The 22,021-nt window shown below is 34.3% G+C and overlaps 2 protein-coding genes across 2 annotated transcripts in view; one reads left to right on the forward strand and one right to left on the reverse strand.

Moving 5' to 3' along the window:
- The window catches only part of LOC145297899 (ras GTPase-activating protein 3-like), a 65,207-nt gene extending 47,033 nt beyond the window's left edge, over nucleotides 1-18,174 (reverse strand). The window contains exons 1-4 of the mRNA XM_080144235.1: nucleotides 18,103-18,174; nucleotides 10,646-10,747; nucleotides 4,356-4,438; nucleotides 405-567 (exon numbers count right to left, since the gene is read on the reverse strand). Of these exons, the coding sequence (XP_080000361.1) occupies nucleotides 405-567; nucleotides 4,356-4,438; nucleotides 10,646-10,747; nucleotides 18,103-18,174 (420 nt within the window). The remainder of the gene's footprint in view (nucleotides 1-404; nucleotides 568-4,355; nucleotides 4,439-10,645; nucleotides 10,748-18,102) is intronic.
- Nucleotides 1-22,021, forward strand: part of LOC145297508 (ras GTPase-activating protein 3-like) — a 471,570-nt gene that overhangs the window by 333,188 nt on the left and 116,361 nt on the right. The gene's annotated exons all lie outside the window — the stretch shown is intronic.

Here is a 22,021-nt window from a genome sequence, read left to right on the forward strand (position 1 = left end):
TTCTGTCAAATTCTGGAATTCGAGTGGAACCCTTTATTTACTTCGCAGGGGTAGCATGCTCTTGTTCCATCAACCATGACTGGATAGAGGTCCTAAGTAATTAGCAATTGTATTTTTTCGGTTACCCACACCGAAAATTGAATTTTCAACCTGCAGGAGAATATCACTTTTACAGCTGATTTTTCCAAGTACTCTAACCACTGTGCCACAGGTCCTAATCCGCAGATTAAAGTTCTTTTACTCATAAGCAATAAAAATAGAAAATATTTATGTTGAAATAATAAGGGATCAGAATACGTTTCTGGGTAACGCAGACTGCTTGCTAAAAAAAAAAAAATAAAAAAAAAAATAAAAAAATATCAAGTTTATAAAGTTAGTTTTTCACAGACACAAAATCAGCTTACATCAAAGAAAAAGGTTTCGTCAAATTGCGGACAGATTGTTTTCTTTTTGACACTCGTTCGTTTCACTTCTTCCCGATGCCGAGATTTGCCAAACGTAACTGTAATAACAGAATATGGATTGCACGCACCATTAACCACGGTCAAATCCAAACATTCGATGACCCTAAAAAACATAGAAAACAGAGTAATTACGATTTTTTCCATGAAAATGTTTATTTACTGGAATAATTTGTGGCGTAGTCCCTGTCTTTGATAGAGGCCATTTTCGATGGCGATAGCGTTTTGGGGTATAGTCAAAACCACATCAACATTTAATATCAATAGGGTTATGTTTTCGCAAAGGAAGAAAATGGAGCATACATACATACACACACATATACATATATATATATACACACACACACACACACACACACACACACGATCATCAATATTTAGCGTTGCAGTCTATTTCAAACTATAATTTTAATAATTTTTCTTGGTATTCCTCTATTTTTGACACTTATTCATGAATCTTTATAATTTCAGATACCAGAATATAACCATGAATAGTATTTTAGACAAGCGGGTTGCAATTGTTTAGCTTTTTAAAGCAAGGAACTCTAGGAAAGATATCTGTAAGAGCATGAAAGTGAACAGAATGCTGGTGTGGAGGACATTAAAACGTTTGGAGGAGACTGGGGACATTCAGAATAGGCCAGGCAAGGTCGCCCTCGAACAGCTAGAACCCCTGAACTTGTTAAATCCATCAGAGAAAAGATCAGGAGGAATCCTAAGAGATCCATCCAGATCTGGCTAAAGAGTCAAGAGTGTCGTATGGGACCATGTCAAGTGTGCTCCGAAGATGTCTCCATTCAAGCATGTCACGAAACAACACGTTTCTGCTCAAGTTGTTGATAAACGAATCCAAAGATACCAGATTCTTCTTTCCCGCATTCAGGATGGCATGCTAACAAATCTCGTTTTCAGTGATGAGAAGAAATTTGATGTTGAACACCACTTTATCACCCAAGACGATCGGGTTTGGTCGAGGGATGGGTGACAAGGAAACAATGTGCCGCCTCAGTGATGGTTTGGGCAGAGTCCGGTAAAAGTCCCCTCTTTTTTGTTGACCAGGGGGTGAAATTGAACCAGCAAAACTATCAAGATGACATCCTCGTTGGCGCATTGTTGCCCTGGGCACAGAAGCACTTCAAAAAACATCCCTGGTTTTTTTCAGCACGATTCCGCACCATCACATGGGGCCAAAAGACTCAAGAGTGGTTTTCCGAGAATGTCCCCCACTTGATTCCCAAAGAGGAATGGCCCCCATCTTCCCCTGATCTGAATCCCCTTGATTTCGGGATCTGGTCATACCTTGAGAGCAAGGTCTCGGCCACTCACCATCAAAGTTTGGAAGCTTTGAAAGTCAAACCACAGAAGGAGTAGGCCAAAGTCCCCCAGAAAGTAATTCGTGACATGTAAGGCTTTTCCTAAATGTCTTCAACTAGTTATTGACACAGATGGTGGACATATCGAATAATATTTTGTGTATTAACTTTCTATTGCTTTTTCTAGAATACTACATTTGCAAAAATTAAAAATTTTGTTTAATTTCCTAAATATAACCACTTTAAGTTGTAACGATAAATACTGATGACCCTGTATATGTATATATATATATATATATATATAATAAATATTTTGTGTGCATAAAAGTATACCTATGGATAATACCTATAGTATACCTATAGATAAGCTATAAAAAATCCAGTGACGGTAAAATCCAAATGTAAAACTTCAAGAAAGTTAAAAGAATTTCCATTTGTACAAGTAAAATCCAAAGACATCCCATAATTACACGTGTTTCTGGCTTTGGATACTTAACCGATGTACCACAGTCGATTACCACTTTAAGCATGGTTTTTTATCGCTTATAAAATTAAGGTTTTGTTATTGGCATTTTTTTTTAGCGATACTTTTATGCACGTAAAAAAATATTTAATAATAAAAATAAATACATCCCATAAGAAAATAAGGGTGATCTATTCATATATATATGAATAACAATAAGAGTTTATAGTTCTTAAAAAAAAACAAAAAAAACAAAAAAAAAACGCTTAGGTAGCGGAAAAAAAATATAAAAACAATAGCGTTTCAAAGTTGTTAATATCACTAAAAAAAAAAAAAAAAAAAAAATGCCAATAACAAAATCTTTATATATATATATATATATATATATATATATGAGCAGCCAGTAAATAAAATATGTTAAAAAACACTTTGAAATGAGTTAAAAACATATTTAATCTGAAAAGGAAACACTAGATAAATGGATAGTCCTTAATTCGCAGAGTTTCGAAGAAATACTCTCCTTCTCATCAGAGGGTAGGAATTAGCAAAATGCGGGATCGGATTTTGCATGCAGAAGTATTTGATGAAACAACAAGTAAGTCAAAGATCTTACTTGAAAACAAAATAAGTTAAGCAGAGGGAATATGGTAAAGAAAAAGGTGATTACACATGAATGGATAGTCTGGTGGAAGATAAAAAATCCAGTGACGGTAAAATCCAAATGTAAAACTTCAAGAAAGTTAAAAGAATTTCCATTTGTACAAGTAAAATCCAAAGACATCCCATAATTGGAAGAAGATGGTCCATAATAATCCAAAGGCAGAAATCCATGGAATAATTCACAAACATGTGTACAAGGAAAAAAAATAATATTAATAAAAGAAAAATAAGATGTGCTTTTCACTCTACTTCCGAGACATATATATATATATATATATATATATATATATATATATATATATATAGACACACACACATGGGGGAGCCAAAAATAGAAAATGTTTACAGCATAAGAGGCTGACTTCAAAGCTGTATAAAACAGTTTGAACACTTGCGTTGACAAAATAACATTTAATTTTCAATAATATAATTGCCTTATTACATAGTTGTACATGTCAGCTTTAAATAAATGTTTTTTATATTGACCACCTACTTTTGGCTAATATATATTGATATATATATATATATATTGATATATATTGATATAAACAAATTTATGTGGTCGCAACACTGGACGTGCTAATGTTTCAAACAGATGGTCGGTCAAGTTTGCCTTCCACAGAAGAAGTTTGGTTCTTAAAACAACAAAGACTTGTGATTCTGACCGACCACCTGTCCAAAACATTAGCATGTCCAGTGTCGTGACCATGTACATTTGTCTATGTCAATAAAAATATATTTTGCTCTTTTTTTTAAAATTTTATTTCACATTTATTATCATAGAACAAATTCTCTATTGATTATTATATTTTACCCAATATATAGTAGTGATACCAAAAGTTTTAAAAAGAAATATGATTTCTGTGTCATCAGTTTGAATCGAAACCAAACTGACATTGGACGAAACAACAACATTATATATATATATATATATATATATATACACACACACACACTTCTTAAAATTATGTATCAAGCAGCAATACATTATTTTCAATATGACATGAAGTTAATAAATATTTGAATAAGACAAATATATTTTAGAAAACTACTTTTTTAGAACTGCATGCCTGTGGAACTCCATTCTGTTTTCCTGCTTTTCAGCAAAAAAATGCCAATAACAAAATATTTATGTATATATATACAATATATATATATATATTGTATATATATATATAAATACAATATAAATACATATACAATATGACCGTCTTCAAGTCCAATGTGAACAAATTCTTTATGATTTTTAAGTAATCCAATTTACCAAATTTCCGCTACTAACGATTACTATGACATTTTCCCATTGACTACTGTACTATCATTAACCCTTATCCTCGAGTGGTCTCCGGGCTTTGATAAGTGGTGACTCCTTTGTAAAAAAAAAAAAAATCAAAATGTTAATTTTTACAATTTTAAATTTGTTTTAAAATAAAAACAAAAAAGAAATGCATGGCTCACCTGACCACCATTCGATGGGATGAGAAAGACTCTGGTTCTGTGTTAAGATATTCATCAAATCGTATTTCCACGTGAACTTTGCCCTAAAAAACAAAATATTTCATAAATCAAATAACTCAGTTACAAAACTGCAAAAGTTACGTCCCTTTCCTAAGGTTATAATTCCTACTTATCTCCCTTGCATCAAAAGGCAACGTTTAGGATGTCTTTATTTAGTTGTCTTTAGTATTTAATGTTAGTAAAATCCAAAAAGGTATTCTGGATGAGAAAAATATATGCCTCAATCTAGAAGGATTTATCCTCCTCTGACGGAGGACAGAATAGATACTGATCCTAGTTTTCAGACCAGACCAAATTTTTTTCAAAAAATCAGTTGTCAAATAAGTGAATAAAAGGGTATGTTTTACTGTCCTTCGAAAAAGTGGTCAGAAAGTCAAATAAATGTTATGAAAGGCAAGATAAGTTACTCTTGTACCTAGCTGGACATTTTTTTTTATAGCAGTTTTGCTCACTTTAAAACGTTCAAGCGGTTTGAAAAACAAAATGTCTAGCCCACCCAATATTTGTATATTAGGATTTTTTTGAAATCCTACAAAATAATTAAAAATGTACACACGGAACCCCACTATTTTCATTGCATGCAATTATTTGGCTTCATGTTTTATGCAAAATTTTAAGGAGACAAAACTACAATCCATTATTGTTGTAAAGACAAACTGAAAAAAAAAAAAAAAAAAAAGATAATGGAAAAGTGATCCGTTTTTACCGATATTTTTCTTAATCTCTCTAAAAAAAAAAAAAAAAAGAAAAAAAGAAAAAAAAATGAATAAAAGTTTTTTTTATCAAATATTGTACTAATAATAATCAAATAAATAAATAATAATCGTGATTTGTAAAATTTAACAAATAAAAGTCAATTTATTAACTTATTTTAGAGTTAATTAAAAAGGAAAATATCATGAAGTTTCAAAATCCTATATAAAATAATTTGGTACCCCCCCCCCTCCCCACGAAAACAAGTAAAAAAAAATAAATAGATAAAAATGGCATGTGCCTTTTATTTCCTAATATATAAAGTCCTCTTGTTGGATTTTGTCATTGATATCAATTATTTGGATAAATCGATATTGGACTAATTAGTGCCCACCCTCACTCCAACTATTTTTAATACAAAAATATACATGCTTATTTTTATTTACAAATGTTCAGCCATTTTTCATTAAAAACATCCAAAGTGTGACTGCTAACATTCTTAATAAAAAAAACAAAACAAAAACAAAAACTTATTCCAAACATTGTGAGGACATGTTTTTTTTTAAATGCTCATGTCATTAATAATAAAAATAAACAAAATAATTTTAATTTTTAAATTAGGGGGGAAAAAAACAAAAAAACACTAAGATAATTTTATCAATAATGATTGTGAATTTTTTCTCTTCATTATTTTTTTTTGGGGGGGGGGAATTAATCAAAGCAATTCATAATTTGTAGTATAAAATAAAAATGTTTTCATATAGTTTTACTTTAGAAAAAAAATGGTAAAAATAAACACTCGTTTGTGGCAAATATTCTGCATTTGTGTTATAATCTCCTTCATAATCAACTGTAAAAAAGTTTGCAGATGGCTTTGTTCATGAAAGGCTTCAACTCTCTCATAATGCATCCAGTGTACGGCATAATCATATTGACACACCAGTTCTAGTCAGATCATTGAAATTAAGCAACGTTGAGCCTGGCTATTATCAAATGGGTGACCATTTGGGAATTCTAGGCACTGTATGTGCTTTCCGCTTATCTCGGCATTGTTTCAAGTCGTCCTGAACCCCCACTTGCCACTGGTATTTTAACAATGTCGACCCAAGAAAGGCGTGGTTGGAAATTGCGCAACTCTTGCCACAAAAATTTCATGCGCAGGCACCCTTACAGTGGGTATCCATAGTCTGTCAAAACTGAAGGAAGCCACCAATGCATCCAATCCCTTGTACGAAAATACAAAGTCTGCATTCATTTAAAGCAGTCGTTCTCAATCTTTTTTTACTCATGGACCCCTTTTCCCTTCTTTTTATCTTGGTAGACCCCTTCCATAACTATTCATCATAAGACAATCTTCTATTTTTCACTCATATAAATTTTGAGGTTTTAATAATCAAAGAAATATTATATAATTAAGCTTTATTTTTAAATGAAAACTAATTTAATGCAAATAAAGTATTCTACAACTATAATAATTATGATGATGATGATAATAATAATAATAATAATAATAATAATAATAATAATAATCTTCTAAATTAGAGTGATAATAATTCTTTACCAGTATCTTGTATTTTGTTGTTTTGCCTGTGGACCCCCAGAAATATTCCATGGACCCCTAGGGTCCATGTGGACCTCAGTTGAGAACCCCTGATCTAAAGAAACACATTTTAAAAGATACTTAAGATTTGTAATTTAAAAAACTGATACAAAACAAAACTTGACATATTTTAGTAAGTCACATACGGTTCTATGCTAAAAATGTTCCTTTCAGCTGTGAATATAATTAATGCTAAAAGACTTCTTTATACAATTTTGGTAAATAACTACATGAATGCACTAGGCACCTCACATTAAAACCACCACGTGTCACATGTCTATTAATAAATACCAATAAAACATTAAAATATTTCACAGGAAAAAAAAAAAAAATAAATAAATAAAATAATCATTGAAGAAAAATGATCAGCCAATTTCTATTTGCATCGGTCGGTTTCCAAACTCATCGACCAGCTACTTTTGAAGATGCAGAGATTAACAGTGAACAGATTAGCTATAGTCTCTAATCACATTCCTTTTGTTTCTACACAAAGGCCGACATCCATTAGTGTCGTTTGAGCTGCAGTCAAAGTGCATCCATTTATTGTCCATCAAAAAGAACAGTAAAAAGGAAATTGTACAAAACAAAAACATAACATTTGTAGCAATTCAGTAACTTGTGAGGTTTGAATTTTGAGTGCTTCAGAATTGTGGCCTTGAACAAAACTATTTCAGTATATTCACCAGTCTGTATTGATTAAATGCTTCATCAGTGATGATCATCTGAAAGGCTTTGGGCCTCTGAAAAATTAGATTTTATTTGTTGCGAAACAATCAATTTCCAGCAAGCATCTTTTTTTTTTTTTTTTTAAATTACATTTTCACCCCAAACAAGACACATTGCCACTGTGGTGTAGGGGGCTACTATCAGGGGTAGCAGCTACTGGGGTACTATGTTGGGATTTGAGCAGCAAGATGTCGGTTCAAGTTACACTTGAACTTCTGCATGTCAGTACAGTTGGGAAAGCAGGGACCTGGAATGGAATTCCAGAGTCTAGCGATTCTGGGGAAGAAACTACTGGAGTAGAAAGATCTTCTACATCTAGGGATCTCTACTGTGTGGGGGTGGGATTTAGCTGCCTGTCGGGTTTGTCGAGGGTGTCTACGTCGTGGGGGCACAAGTGTCTGCAGTTCGTCAGAGCATTCACCATTAAAATACTTGTAGAACAGGCAAAGGGATGCAACGTTTCGTCGATGGGACAGAGGCTGAAGCTTAGATGCCAGTTCAGGGCCTATCAGATTGGCGACTCTCTTTTGAACCTTGTCTAGGAGCAAGAGACTAGTAGCAGATGCACCAGCCCAAATGTGACAGCAATACTCCATGCATGGGCGAATGGTGGCCTTGTAGAGGTACAGGATACTTTCAGGTGTCAGTAGTTTTCTAGCACAGTAGAGAGAGCTTACCTTCTTCGCAGCGGCCTTTGTTGTAGAGTTTGGAGAGAACTGGAGCTACTTCAGCTGAGCACATTTTTAATAGCACAGCTGGGATGAGATCAGGACCACATGCTTTTGAAGTGTCAAGGTTTTTTATGATAGCATGTACCTGAGCAGGGTTGATTTGTAGATCGTCTAGCGTGGCGTCTGTCCGCAAAGGAAAGTCAGGCAGGGGGTGGTTGGAAGGGTCCAGTGTGGAGTTTGAGGCAAACTGGCTAGCAAGCATATTAGCCTTGTCGGTTGCTGAGCAAACAACCTCGTGATTGTTGGTTAGTGGAGGAATTGTTGATTACCCATTATTTACTACACTGTTGTAGAATTTCCAGAAGTCATGAGTTCCTAATTTTTGTGCTTCGATGCGTTTTTTAGTGGTTTCAGTAAATTCTCTCTTAGCTGTCGCTATTTCTTTCTTAACGTTATTTCTAGCTTCTATATACTTATGCTTGTTCGAACTGGACTTATGTCGGTTAAATCTGCGGTATGCATGCTGCCTTTGAGCAATGGCAGTTGCGCAAGTAGAAGTAAACCATTGGGGAGAGTGGGGCTTGCTATAAAATTTCTGCATGGGAGCATCTCAGAAAAAATTTCATTTGATAATGCATGACTACACAGAGAACTTGAATGCCTACTAGATACTATCCTCGAGTGTATCAAGTCTCTCTCTACAGGGGTTTGTCAGACGAACCTGGCATGAGGATATTTTTCCCTAGATGTAAACCCTTACTAAATATTAAAAATCACATAGTATTCGCAGCACAAATAAGATCTCCTTTCTATGGCTAACCCACATTACCTTTTACGAGGAGTGGTGCACTATCTCCAAGTAATGTTACCTCAAATAATAGCACGATGCTGGATACTCCACCAGACCAGATAAATTCTTGTCCTGGAATCCAGTAAGGATAGGAAAATTATGTTCTCAATTTCTTTATTAACATTTGAATATCTATGTATCTCATGTAGAGTTCAAGTGTTAAACCTGGGCCAAATATACAACAGATAATTTTACCATAAGTTATTTTGCAATCAACCTGCATCATTTTTTTGTGTTTTAAAGTAGTTATAAATTCTTTTTATTTCATCTCACATATTAACTCTTTACGGCTTTTAAATTTCCAACCAAGATGGCTGCTGTCTTGTCAATTTTTTCCAGCTCTGACGGTGACATTTTCCATTATCACAAATTTTTTTTTTTTTTTTTTTTTGTGGTGGTGGTGGTGAGTCGCCATGGGAGAGTCCAGTCCATGCAAGGAAAGTTTTTTTTTTTATGGTAACTGCCACTACCCCTCCTCCCCTCGCTCTGTGCCCCACACCAATTAAAGTATAAATGAGAGCAAAAATGGAGTGAGATTTAAACACTCTCCCACACACACAAAAAAAAGAGAAAAAAAAAATTAATTCCTCTAAGTGAGTGAATTGCCTATAGAAAAGCTTTTCATATTGTTCTCAAAGTGCTCACCATATAAGAAATAAATATATTTAGCAAATGACTAGAAAAAACAAAGTGTTTCAATCCCAAATCTCATTATGCAATGATATCTGACCAATTGAACAAAATAGGTGATAAATTTGTTAATTATGCAGGAATATGTTCTGAAATCAGTCATTTTTTCCAGACTCTTGAATATATAGTCATAAAAAGAAAAACCTTTCTTACCAAAAAGTAAAAAAAAACTATATTCAAATTTTTTTTTTTTTTTCATATCATGTAATGTCAGGTTTGTGTAAACGTTTTTGCCAGTTTGTAAAAATAGCATTTTAACCATAATTTACTTTATGGAGATTATTATTACTTGAAAATATCATTATGATTAATTTATAATTTTATTTCAGATTATTAAGGCATCATTCATATTTTTGTGTAATATTCTCACCAATGTTGAGCTGAAAGCGACTTTCTTTAGTCAACAGAAAGGCAGTCATCTTTCATCATGATAATTCTTGCCCTCACACAGTACCACTGACAAAAGATCTTGAATTTGATTGGGAAACCTTGCCTCATCCTGCATATTCTCATGACCTAGCTCTTTTGGATTATCACTTATTTCGAGGATTACAAAACCATTTAGATGGGCTTAGTTTAACATCATGAAAGAGATTGAATAGGAGTTAGATTCATATTTCACATGAAAACCTAAAGAATTTTACAAGGAAAAACATTTATAAGCTCGTTGACAGATGGAATTAAATTATATAGAGCAAGAGTTGTTATTGTTACGAATAAAGATTTTCAAAAACAGTTTTTCATTTTTAAGATGAAATTTTAAAATCAGCAAAACCTTTTGCGCCAACCGAATAGTTTGAGGTTTTCTGTATCATTCACGCTACAGAATATGAAAACCTCAAAGTCTAGTACTTTCCGATTGTTCACTTTGAGTAATGGCCTCATCTTTAGTAAAATCTAGAATCATACAAAGAAACCAAATTTATTCAAGTAGTGGTGGTTGATGGGAATCCTGTGGGAGTAAGACGAGAGAGAGAGAGAGAGAGAAAATCAAACTCACCTGTACTTCTGTATTTGATCCGACATGTGAGAGTGGAAACCAATGATCTTTGCCATGGTATTTGTGTAATTCTTCTTTACGTAAGGAAACTTTACCAATCACCTGTAAAATAATAAAATATATATTTTTTCGGATTTTGTATTTATGCCCAAATGCATTTTATTTTCTTTTGGTTACTACTTCTTCGGATGACTTAAGGGCAAAATAGATTCCTTGATTGATATAATTAAATGAATGGTTTTGTGCTACGAAACAGTCACTGTCAAGAATTGTAAGTGTCAACGGAACGAAAGGAATAAATTATAAGATGGTCAACATCATGAAATTTGGAATATAGACCTTTGTCATTTGTTATATGCTCTGCAATTGAGTTTCTTAAATGTAGGATTTATATATAGAAAAAGTGAAATATAATTGAAAACGGAGAAAACAAATATTCAGATTATATACATTTTAATATTTAAAAAAAAAAAAAAAAAAAAAAAAACGATTTGATTCAGGAAATCTTAAGTAGGACAACCCCCAGTGTGTATGCGGTATTGTGGTGAATGATAACTCTAGCTGGGACTAGCATAGACCAACAAAAGGTACAGCGATGAGGATGACCATAGTCCCCCCCTCCTCCCCAATTTTTTAGTGGCCTTGTGCCTAATTTTTAAATTTTTTCTCTTGTGTTTCTTGTACATTTCCGGGAAATAAAAAATATATAACTTAAAACATTACCCAATCGCAACAGACATCTTACGTTATAAAATAAATTGCATCTATTGAAGCGGCTACAGGTCCAAATGCCCTATATATCAAATTTTAACTCTGTAGACTAAATATTCAGAGAAGTTTGGTAGAGACTTTTTGCACACACACTGCCAAGGACAAAGTCACATAAATATAAATATATATATGTGTGTGTTAGAACGTTTTCATCATAAATTCTATGCAATTATGCAGAATGTAGAAACTATACATAAAATAGAATTCAGCGTAATAGTGAAATGAAACCAATCATTTAATAAGAAACCATAAAAATGAATAAGTAATTAACGCTCGTTTTTCAAAGCTATATGGAAATTAGTTAGCCTTCATGTAGTTGCTTGCATATTCAAGACTTAGTATACTAAAAAGTTTGTTTTAATATTTTTTAAACAGAAAAAAAAAATGGGCTTTTAATATCAATGTAAGAGCGTGAAAAAAAGATTTATAGGTATAAATAGATGACACAATTAGTGCTTCATAAATGTTACCTAATTCCATACAATCTCACCTCAAATCATTATACAATTCTTGAAGAGCAGCAACTTTGGTATATAATCACCATTATGACAAAGACAATATCATTGGGTTGGTTGTTTTTTGGCATATCAAAACTTTTTGGGGTTATTTAATGCAAAATCCTTTTTTTTTTTTTTTTTTTACTAGGGAGCCGAAAGACCACTTGAGAATATGGGTTAAGGAATGTCAGGCGGCCGGTTAGATAATGTTAAGTTTTGTGACATTATGTTGAACAAAGATGGCGGCATGGTTCAGATCAGATCTTTACTGTAATTGGCAGTAACCAAGATGGCGGCCAAGAATCAAATGCGGTCCGTGACGTATTTAGCGGCGAACTGATTGAATCCGGAATTCGACAATTTTTATACTAACTTTGGAAGGTTTTCATCAGTTGTTTAGCACAGCCGGTGGTTATAAAAATGATTGGCGAATCCACTGATCTTATATCCCCAAGGAGTAGTCAAAAACAGTTTACAGATAATAATGTCAAGATTGAGCAGAATTTGATTATTTAAGACGACAGATCAACAAGAATTTGTTTACATTAGACTTTAAAGAACCATGAAGCAGCCCCACTGTATTATGTTCCACAGATGGATAGTTCTAGGAAAGAAACTTATCTCATAGAAGTATCATTTAGTTTGAGAGAGAGAGAGAGAGAGAGAGAGAGAGAGAATAGGAAATTATTGATAGTGGTTGTAGCTAGACGAGTTTTTGTTCTGGATATCTTACAGGGAGGGGACATAGTTTGGAGCTCAGTCGAGCACCTGCTATAAAAATAATGGTAGATAGCAACGTCACTTATGAGTTGGAATAGATACATTGAGATCATTGCTAAGGCTACTGCGAAGAAGGTGGGCTCTCTCTACCGTGCTAGAAAGTTACTTACGCCTGAAAGTATCCTGTACCTCTACAAGGCCACCATTCGCTCATGTATGGAGTACTGTTGTCACATTTGGGCTGGTGCATCTGCTACTAGTCTCTCGCTCCTGGACAAGGTTCAAAAGAGAGTCGCTAATCTGATAGGCTCTGAACTGTCATCTAAACTTCAGCCTCTGTCCCATCGATATAATGTTGCATCCCTCTGCCTGTTCTACAAGTATTTTAATGATGGATGTTCTGACGAACTACAAGCCCTTGTACCCCCTTGACGAAAATACCATCGACAAACCTGACAAGCAGCAAAATCCCACCCCTACACAGAGATCCCTAGATGTAAGAAAGTCTTCTACTCCACTAGATTCTTCTCCAGAACTGCTAGACTTTGGAATTTTCTTCCGGGTTCCTGCTTCTCTAACGATACTGACATGCAGAAGTTCAAGTGTAATGTGAACAGGCATCTTGCTGCTAAACTCCCTACATAGTACCCCTGCAACTTAGGTCCCTGATAGTAGCTCCCTACATCAAAGTGGCGATGTGCCTTGTTTGGGGGTGAAAATGTAAAAAAAAAGGAAAAAAAAAAAAAAGAAGAGATTGTAAAGAGGACAACACTAGATTTCAAAGTCGGTTTTGTATTCCATCAAGACAGCAAAGGATGTTCTGAGCCACATCTCCGCAGATGCGGCAACAGTCCCCATCTTTGGACATATGTGCCTCTTATGCAGGTAAAGGACTATGTCAGGAGTGAAATACCTTCTGGAGCGATAAAATGATCCAACTATTTGTTTAAAGTTTTTGTTTTTTGAGTTGTTGATATTCTCAAGTATTCTTTTTTGGTCTATACAAGTGGTTTCTAGATGAACTCATTTTGCAAGCACATAGTTTGTGATTAGGCCTCCATAGATTCTATTTAGCCATAAATCAAACCCAGACAAGTACTACCACTCTAGGTCAGAGTGACCTCGCGTATAATAGCAATTAACAACACGATGTTTCCACATTCCCCATAGCTCCCAAATTGGGACCTCAATATATTTACTTTATGGCAGGGATCTCCAATGCTTTTGAAAGAGGGGGAAGGGCATATTGCCAACTTTTTAGGTCTATGTGGGCAAAAATAAAATGGACGTGTTCTATACTGTTTTACGCATTAGTTCTACTTTTTAGTGAAACTGGTTTTTCAAAACCTCATTCTTTAAACCATTTTCTGATTAAAAAAAAACAAAAACAAACAAAAAAAAGCAGCACATTTTTACACATTTCCATTGTTTTTTTTAATGAATATTTTTACGATCTCCAAACCTCATTTTTTTTTAATCGTTTTCTGAACAAAATAAAAAAAAAGAACACATTATTTTTACACATTTCCATTTAAAAAAATTTTTCCTGAATATTTTTATGTTTTCCATAAGAGTTTCACAATCAAGATTAAAAACTTTGGTAGTCTGCATCTGGTCCCTGGGCCATAGTTTGGAGACTCCTTCTTCATGGCCATATTCAGCATAGTAGTGTGTAGATATAACTCGAGTAGGTGATTGGAATTTGGGTAGGCAGAAAACAGAAAGAACTGGAAACAATAGATTTTAGGGGGTGAGTGTAATGGCGCGGGGGGAGGGGGCTTGCCCAAGGGTGCATGAGACAGTTTAATGTCGTTTCCAGGACAACTGCTACTTAACTGTAAATACATATTTTTTAAACTCTTTTTCACTCCAAACAAGGCGAATTACCACTTTGAATATTATTTGGGATCATTTCTGCAAGGGAGTTGAGCTGCAAGATGTTTGTTCACATCACATTAAAACTACTGCATGCTAGTACAGTCATGAAATCAGGGCGGGAATTCTAAAATCTAACAATCGAAAGGAAGAAACCATTAGTGTAGAAGGCTTCCTGGAATCTAGGGAATTCTGCAGTGAAGGGGTAGGATTTTGCTGTTAATCTGGTTAGTCAGGAGAATGTATATCAAGGGGGGCACAATTTCTATGAGTTCATCAGAGCATGTTCCATTAACAGGAAAAGAGATGCAACATTGCTGTGATGGGACAGGGTTGGAGTTTGGCTGATAGGGTGGGACCTAATTAGATTGGAGACACTACCATTCTAGATCAGAGTGGACCTAAGAGTAATGACAACTAAGGAATGACTCCACACTGTCCAAAACTCCCAAATTAGGGCTTCACCATCGAATGTAGTTTAAGGTCATATCCAACACCACAAAAAAAGGATTGATGCAAGATATTGTTAGACATGGTTAACTAAAATATGAAATTCTACATATGTATGAATAAAAACTTTATTACTGAAATCCTTTGAAATGAGTAATTTGTATATTTATTTGCGGACTGTCATCCTCATCTTCATAATTGTTACTGTGTTTGTTTGTTTTTTTATGGTACGCGATGAAATGCTCACTTGGAACCATAGAGATTCAATGTCTCTATTATCCACTGCGCCACGGGCCCCAAGGAGTTGGATCTCTACAGTTCCAGGTGAGTATTGTCTGAAGATAGCGGTTTCAATCCTACCCAAAGCCAGCCAGAGGCTTAGTTAGCCAAAACATGGTGAGACGACAACTATGGAAGGCAGTAATTACTGGGGATGCAGTTAAGAGACTCAGCATTCCTATTCTGTTGCAGTTAACCACCTGATGAAGACCAGAGAAATAGTTGATCAAAAAGTTGTGAAACAACAACTACGAAGATAAGAATAATGGTCTGCAAATAATTAAATAAAACTTTGTTAGTCCTAAATAAAGTTCGTTTAGCAAAATGTGTACTATGGCATAATTTTTTTCTGTCAGTAAGCCAGAATCCTTCTGCTGATTCTTGGTTTTGAGTTGACCTGTTGAGAGTAGCAGCACAGTGAATATTGTATTTACATATTAACTCTTCATTGTATAAAATCTCCAATCAGAGAATTTCATCGCGTACCATAAAAAACAAACACAGCTTTCTTCCTCTTTTGAAACAACACGTGTGTGCATGATGCAGACCTATGAGGCAAGGAGCTTCTCAGCAAGCAGTTCACACAAGATTTTCATGGACTTCTGAACAGAATGCTCAGTGAAGCATATACACAAGTTCATAGGTACATATACTCTCATTAATAAAATAAAGGCATGCTTCCTGTCTATCGTATGTACACACATATAATACACGCAATGACAGCCACAACAAACTTGAATACTTAATTTCTTTAAAAAAAATAATCTTTCAGTGAGAAACGTTCTGAATATTCATACTCTTTGAACTCTCATTTTTCATCAACTTTATCTCTCATCGTCTTAACAAGTTGTTGAATAAAATTAATTTTGTATGGATAGACTTCATCATGCTTTCTTTTGATATTGTTTTTCATTTGCATCTGTGGTGTTTCAAGTATAATTGATCCGGATGGACTTGTCATTTTTTTTTTTTTTTTTTAAAGTCTTATCCACATCAAGCTTATAAAAATCTTGGGGGTATTAAAATTTGGATTATTTTTTTTTTTTTTGTATAAAAAACAAAAACAAAAAACAGAAAAAAGGGGAAAGATACTGAGATATGTGCATGTGAATATTATGTTTTTTTTTCTAAACAGTTCATTTCTTGTAAGTAAAAAAAAAATATTCAAGCTGAGATCAAAACCAAAACCTAAAGACAGTGAGTCAAATACGATAACCATTAGGTCAGCTTGCTAAGATCTTTAAAAAATGTTTTCAAACCTACTTATTCTTAACATAAGTAATCTGTCATATGAACAATTCGCACATGCACATTTATGAAACAGTTGACAAACATCCAATGACACTCATGCACCAATTTTTCAATTTTGACCCCATAACAGCCATTTTTACAGATCAAAACAGATTAAAGTTTTCCGCATGTCTGAATACCCTATATATCAAATTTCAAGTCTGTAGATCAAACACACGTTCTCACTTTTATAGATATATAGATTGGCCGTATATACAAGGAGGTATATTATTCAGATGTTAACTGTAGAGAGGTTTACATTTGCTTTACAAGTGAATTACAGGGGACACGACACTGCAAGTTTCAATATAAGACTGAATAATAGCGAAGTGCACAACTATTTAGTTATAAAAAGATGGTCAACCTTTTGAAACCGGCTTTATGCATTTTTATCAGCATTTGTATGAAAATCAAAACCAAAAAATAAAAACTCGGCAGAGTTTATAGGCTGGAAGAAAAGAGCACAATGGGAAAGAAAGTCATTTGGGAACAGGGTACACATGTTAGATGTGTCATTTGGGAATAAGGTACAACTGTTACAGAGTCTGCTGGGGAAGTTGCCTAATGACTTCCTCAGTGACTAGCAATAAAGTAATTACACTCATTACCCTTCCACTTACCTCTACATCCCACCCCTGGGGTTTTTCCTTCACAGATGTTTAGGGTGGGACAGGACAAGTAGGGAAGAAATATAGTGATGGTGGTATTTACACAAAGTCTATAATTCTCCTTCTTCCTCTCTTTTTCACTAACACTTTCACCTCATCATTTTCTATTTTATTGGATTCTTTTATATGATAGGGATGCAGTTTTTTTTTTTTGTTTTTTGATAAATCATGAAGCACAACAGAACTGTAATACTTGACTTTTGCTGTGAACTTTAATTCAAGTCAGAAATTACTTTCTTTATCAGTCTACACAGTCATAATGTAAACATGTCAGCCATTTGTTTTATCCATAACCAATAAAATAAAATGGTCGATGGTGTATTGTCTGGCCGCTTCACAATTCAATAATGATTTTCTCACTTTTAAACTAATCAGTCATTTTTAGCTTTAATTAAAGTTATGGGGCAAAGGACAATTATTATGTTGAGTTTTGCATCGAAAGAACATTAAATTTTTTACTGCACCCCTGTCATATTAAAGAACAAGTTATTGTACTCACCCATTTCATACGATTCTCTTCTTGCTTTATTCGGTTTTGTCTTCATTAATAAAAAAGAAAAAAAAACTTTCTCTTTTCTTGTTCTAACCGAAACCACCAAAATGGCGTTCCTTTCACAGAATCCTGCTAGCATTTGTAAAATCTCAGGCTTTTATTTATTTTCCATGGAAATCGTTCCAAGCAAGCCACTTGATCTAAGGGGCTATAAAAAACAGTACCTCAAAGTCAAAAACAAGCTATTGATAAGTGAAATGTACAGATCATGACCTAGAAAACAGCAATTCTTCTCCCTTTGTCAGAAACACTACTCATGAATTGTGAGCACTAAAGAACAAAATAAGGGAAGTGAGAGTTACGTGGCTGCCAAAAGTAAACCCAAGGTCGTCTTTCTACTCTCCTAATACTAACAAAGATGTCTGTAAAGTCGATTTTCACCTGAACCAAGCTTGTGGTCATGTCAAGTGAACACAAAAAATCCATCATTGCAGATTCCACCCTTAACATACAATAATAAAGAGGCTTTTATAATTACTGATGACCTAAATTACCTCTATTCTATATCCACCTCTCTTAAATACTAACCCAGTCTAATATTATTAAACAAGCAGTGAGAATAGGGTCATAAACATAGAATATAAGATTTGAATAAGTGTTTATAAATGTGTTAGATAGAAAATAAAGCATGAGTTGTCTCCCCCTGCGATCATCACGACTTGAATAATGTAAATAAACATTGGTTATGATTTTTAGATAAGGCTTGTGTATCAAACGGTGGAATGGTAGCAAACTGAATAGTTATGGATCATTATTAATATCTACATGTGTAACTGAAGAAAGAGGGGAGATTAAAAACGGGTAGTGAAGAATTTTTTTTAAAAATAACCAAGCATGAAGGATGGTTAGGGGTCGATGTAAAAATGGTTGGATCATTCTACCGCTCCAGAGAATATCTGATTACTGACGCGATCTGCTATCTGTCTAAGAAATAAAGTCGGAGTACAAATACACTTCTGGAGGGGTGCTGCTTAGAGCATTCTTCATTGTCTTCACAAATATTGTGATTGAGATCTTATAGTCTTTCTCTGGCTATAACTACTAGAAGAAGGAATCGTAAGCGGATGAACAGATTACAACATGCTTCTCTATTTCTTTAACTCTTCTCTTTTGAGCATGAAATTAATACACAATAATAAGGAAGCTTTTATAACTACTGATGGTCTAAATTCCCTGTAATCTGTATCCGCCTCTCTTGAATACTGTCCCAGTCTAATAATATTGAACAAGCAGTGACAATAAGGCCATAAACATAGAATATAAGATTTGAATAAGAGTAAATGTGTTACAAAATAAAGCATGAGTTGTCTCCCCCTGCAATCATCACGACTTAATGTAAATAAACATGATTTTGTGGTAATCAGTGAAATATCAGATATTTGTAAAAAAAAAAAAAAAAAAAAAAAAATGCATTTTTTTTTAACTGCTTAGGATTATATATTTTTTATCATTATCAGCAAGGGCAGGGAACAAAGTTTTCATAACTTCATCAATATATGATTCGTGGAAATACAATCTGAATTTTGATTAAAAAATTACAATTTCTCACGAATATTACAACTGAGATCGTATAGTCTTTCTCTAGCTACAACTACTAGAAGAGGGAAAATTGTAAGTGGATGAATAGCAATTACAATATGCTTCTTTATTTTTTTTAGTTTTCTCTTTGGGTCTTCAGATTAACAAACAATAATAAAGAGGTTTTTATAATTACTGCAGTGACCATCCATCCAGCGAGGTCGTAGCCAAGATTAAACTCACTACACGAGTGTGTAGTATAATTCAAATCTTTTCAGTAGCTGATTACTTGATGCTTCGCCACGGCTATCAAGGGTATTTTTTTATCGTGACGACATCACTAGATGGGGTGCCTACCATGGCTTAAGAGAATCTCATCTACCCTCGAGAGAAGGATAGATCATGCCAGTTTCTCAACCTGGTATTTTACCTTGTGGTACATACAGTGCCTCACCCTCCCAAATGGTCACCCATCTGATACTGTTGCTTAACTTCAGTGATCTAGCAAGAACCAGTGTGTCGTGATTATGCAGTATATAAATATATATTGCAGTGACAATGGGATCATAAACATAGAATATAAGATTTGAATAAGTGCCTGTAAATGTGCTAGATAGAAAATAAAGGAAGAGTTGTCTCCCCCTGCAATCATTACAACTTGAAAAATATAAATAAACATTGGTTATGATTTTTCTGTAATAACTAGAATATGAAATATTTGCTTTTTGATTTTTTTTTACATTTTTTTTTTCTGTTTGGGGGTTATTCTTTTTATCATAATTGGCAAGGATGGGGCGGGGGGACAAAGTTTCCTTAGCTTCATCAGTATATGATTGATGGAAATACATGCTAATCTGAATTATGAATTAAAAAATTACAATTTCTCCCAATTTGGAGGGACATTTTCATCTGTGAAGAGGGTGAGATGTGAGGAAGAAATTTATGAATGAATTTTCAGATATTTGGTGGAAATTGCAATTTTTGTTGGAGAGAATACGGGGGTGAGACGGTATCATCACTAACCAAGGCCAACGGTCACCCAAGGAATTCCAAATTTTATATTCTATGTTTATGACTCAATAATGCTTAATTACATGAAATGATTGCAAAGTTGATCAAATCGTACAACAAACTAAGTTTAATGATTTTGCTGTGAAGGTTTATGACAAGTATTTGATAACAGTTGAAAACAATTCCTTTAGTCTGTTGGAAAGTAGTCTTACAGTAATGTGTTCCATAAACAGGAATATCCCTAGCATGAAAGCTCTGTCCATGGAAATTCTGCCTGATAGGAGGCACATGGAAGAAGGGGAAGCCAGTTTTTGTGGTAGAAAGCTGAGTTCTTGCTGTGAATATCTTATAAAGAAGAACCAATACTAAGAAGGTCGTTCATGAAAATCAGGAATAATTAAAGTTCAAAGACCACTCCTGAGGCACACCCACATTGATGTGATCTCATTTAGATACACAGTCATTGAAGATAACTTGGATCTTTCTTTTGGCTAAGAAGGATCCAATTATATTAAATATTCGTCTAGTAATAGCATACAATTTTTATGAGAAGACCTTTATGCCTGACTTGGTCAAAGTCTTTAGATATGTCTAGTGTTATCACTCTAGCTTAACCTGCCTTATCCAATATATGGTATAGATTTTCACAGATGACTGTTAGGATATCTACTGTAGAACAAGGTTATCTAAATTCATACTCTTGGTCAGAAGTTTAGCATTAACAAGGTAGCGGACTATAATAAGGTAGCGGACTATCGCTAGATTGATTAAGGATTCTAACATTGAACTGAAAATGAATCGGAAATTCTTGAATTAAAATATTTTCCATTATATGGGTAAGTAGTATTACTAGTAGTAGAACGTGTAGGGGAATAGTGAGGTAGAACACTAGTGGCTAAGATAGTGGTGGGTTCTTCCCCTTAAGCAAGGAGGCCGAGATAGTGATCACGAAAGCACACCCTGCCCTTACAGTGGGTCAAAACCTATGCGGAGGAATAGCTCCTCATCCTACATTACATGGTAAGGAACACTTATTCCCCATGTTGAGCATAAAGCCAGCATTGGTGAGATATATCCGTCCTATCAAATTATAGAGATATTTCACCCAGTGGGTGAATTATGATCACTTATATTGTTTCGTATACAGCACGATCATGTTAACACAACGGTTCTTGCCAGATCACAGAAGTTTAGCAACGATGAGCCTGGCCAGTACCAAATGGGTGACCATTTTGGAACGCTAGGCGTTATATGTATCGCGTCAAGTAGAAATTTCCAGGTTGGTATCTGGGAGGGGGGACATTTAACTCACTGAGGGAGATGCACCCCCGAATCAATACAAAAAGCAACAGGGGGAAAACTACCGTCTTTACTTGTTTTCCTGAGATTACCATGGCTCTACAATTTTGAGAACCATGGTCGCCGACTTTGTTAAAACAGCAGGGTCGCTGCTGCTGCTGCTGATGATGCTGATGTATTGTTTCGTATTGTTATATTGTCTTCATTACATTTGTCGACGTGTTAATGTGTATATTTGTATTTCGGCACAGTCTAGTTAGTCATTATATATTATTTATGTTTGTTAAGTATTTTCTATTTCAGGTTAAATTAACTAAGAGACCCTAATACTTACAACAGAACCATACTCCACTCTGACATAAGCCAGAAGCTACCTTCTATACCGTTTAAACCCGTTAAAAATGAAATGTTGGAATCCACATTCAATAAAGAAGTAGTCAACCAC

This window comes from Euprymna scolopes, chromosome 18 (genome assembly GCF_053919585.1).
Source record: "Euprymna scolopes isolate OS-2025 chromosome 18, ASM5391958v1, whole genome shotgun sequence".
NCBI classification, from domain to species: Eukaryota; Metazoa; Mollusca; class Cephalopoda; order Sepiida; family Sepiolidae; genus Euprymna; species Euprymna scolopes.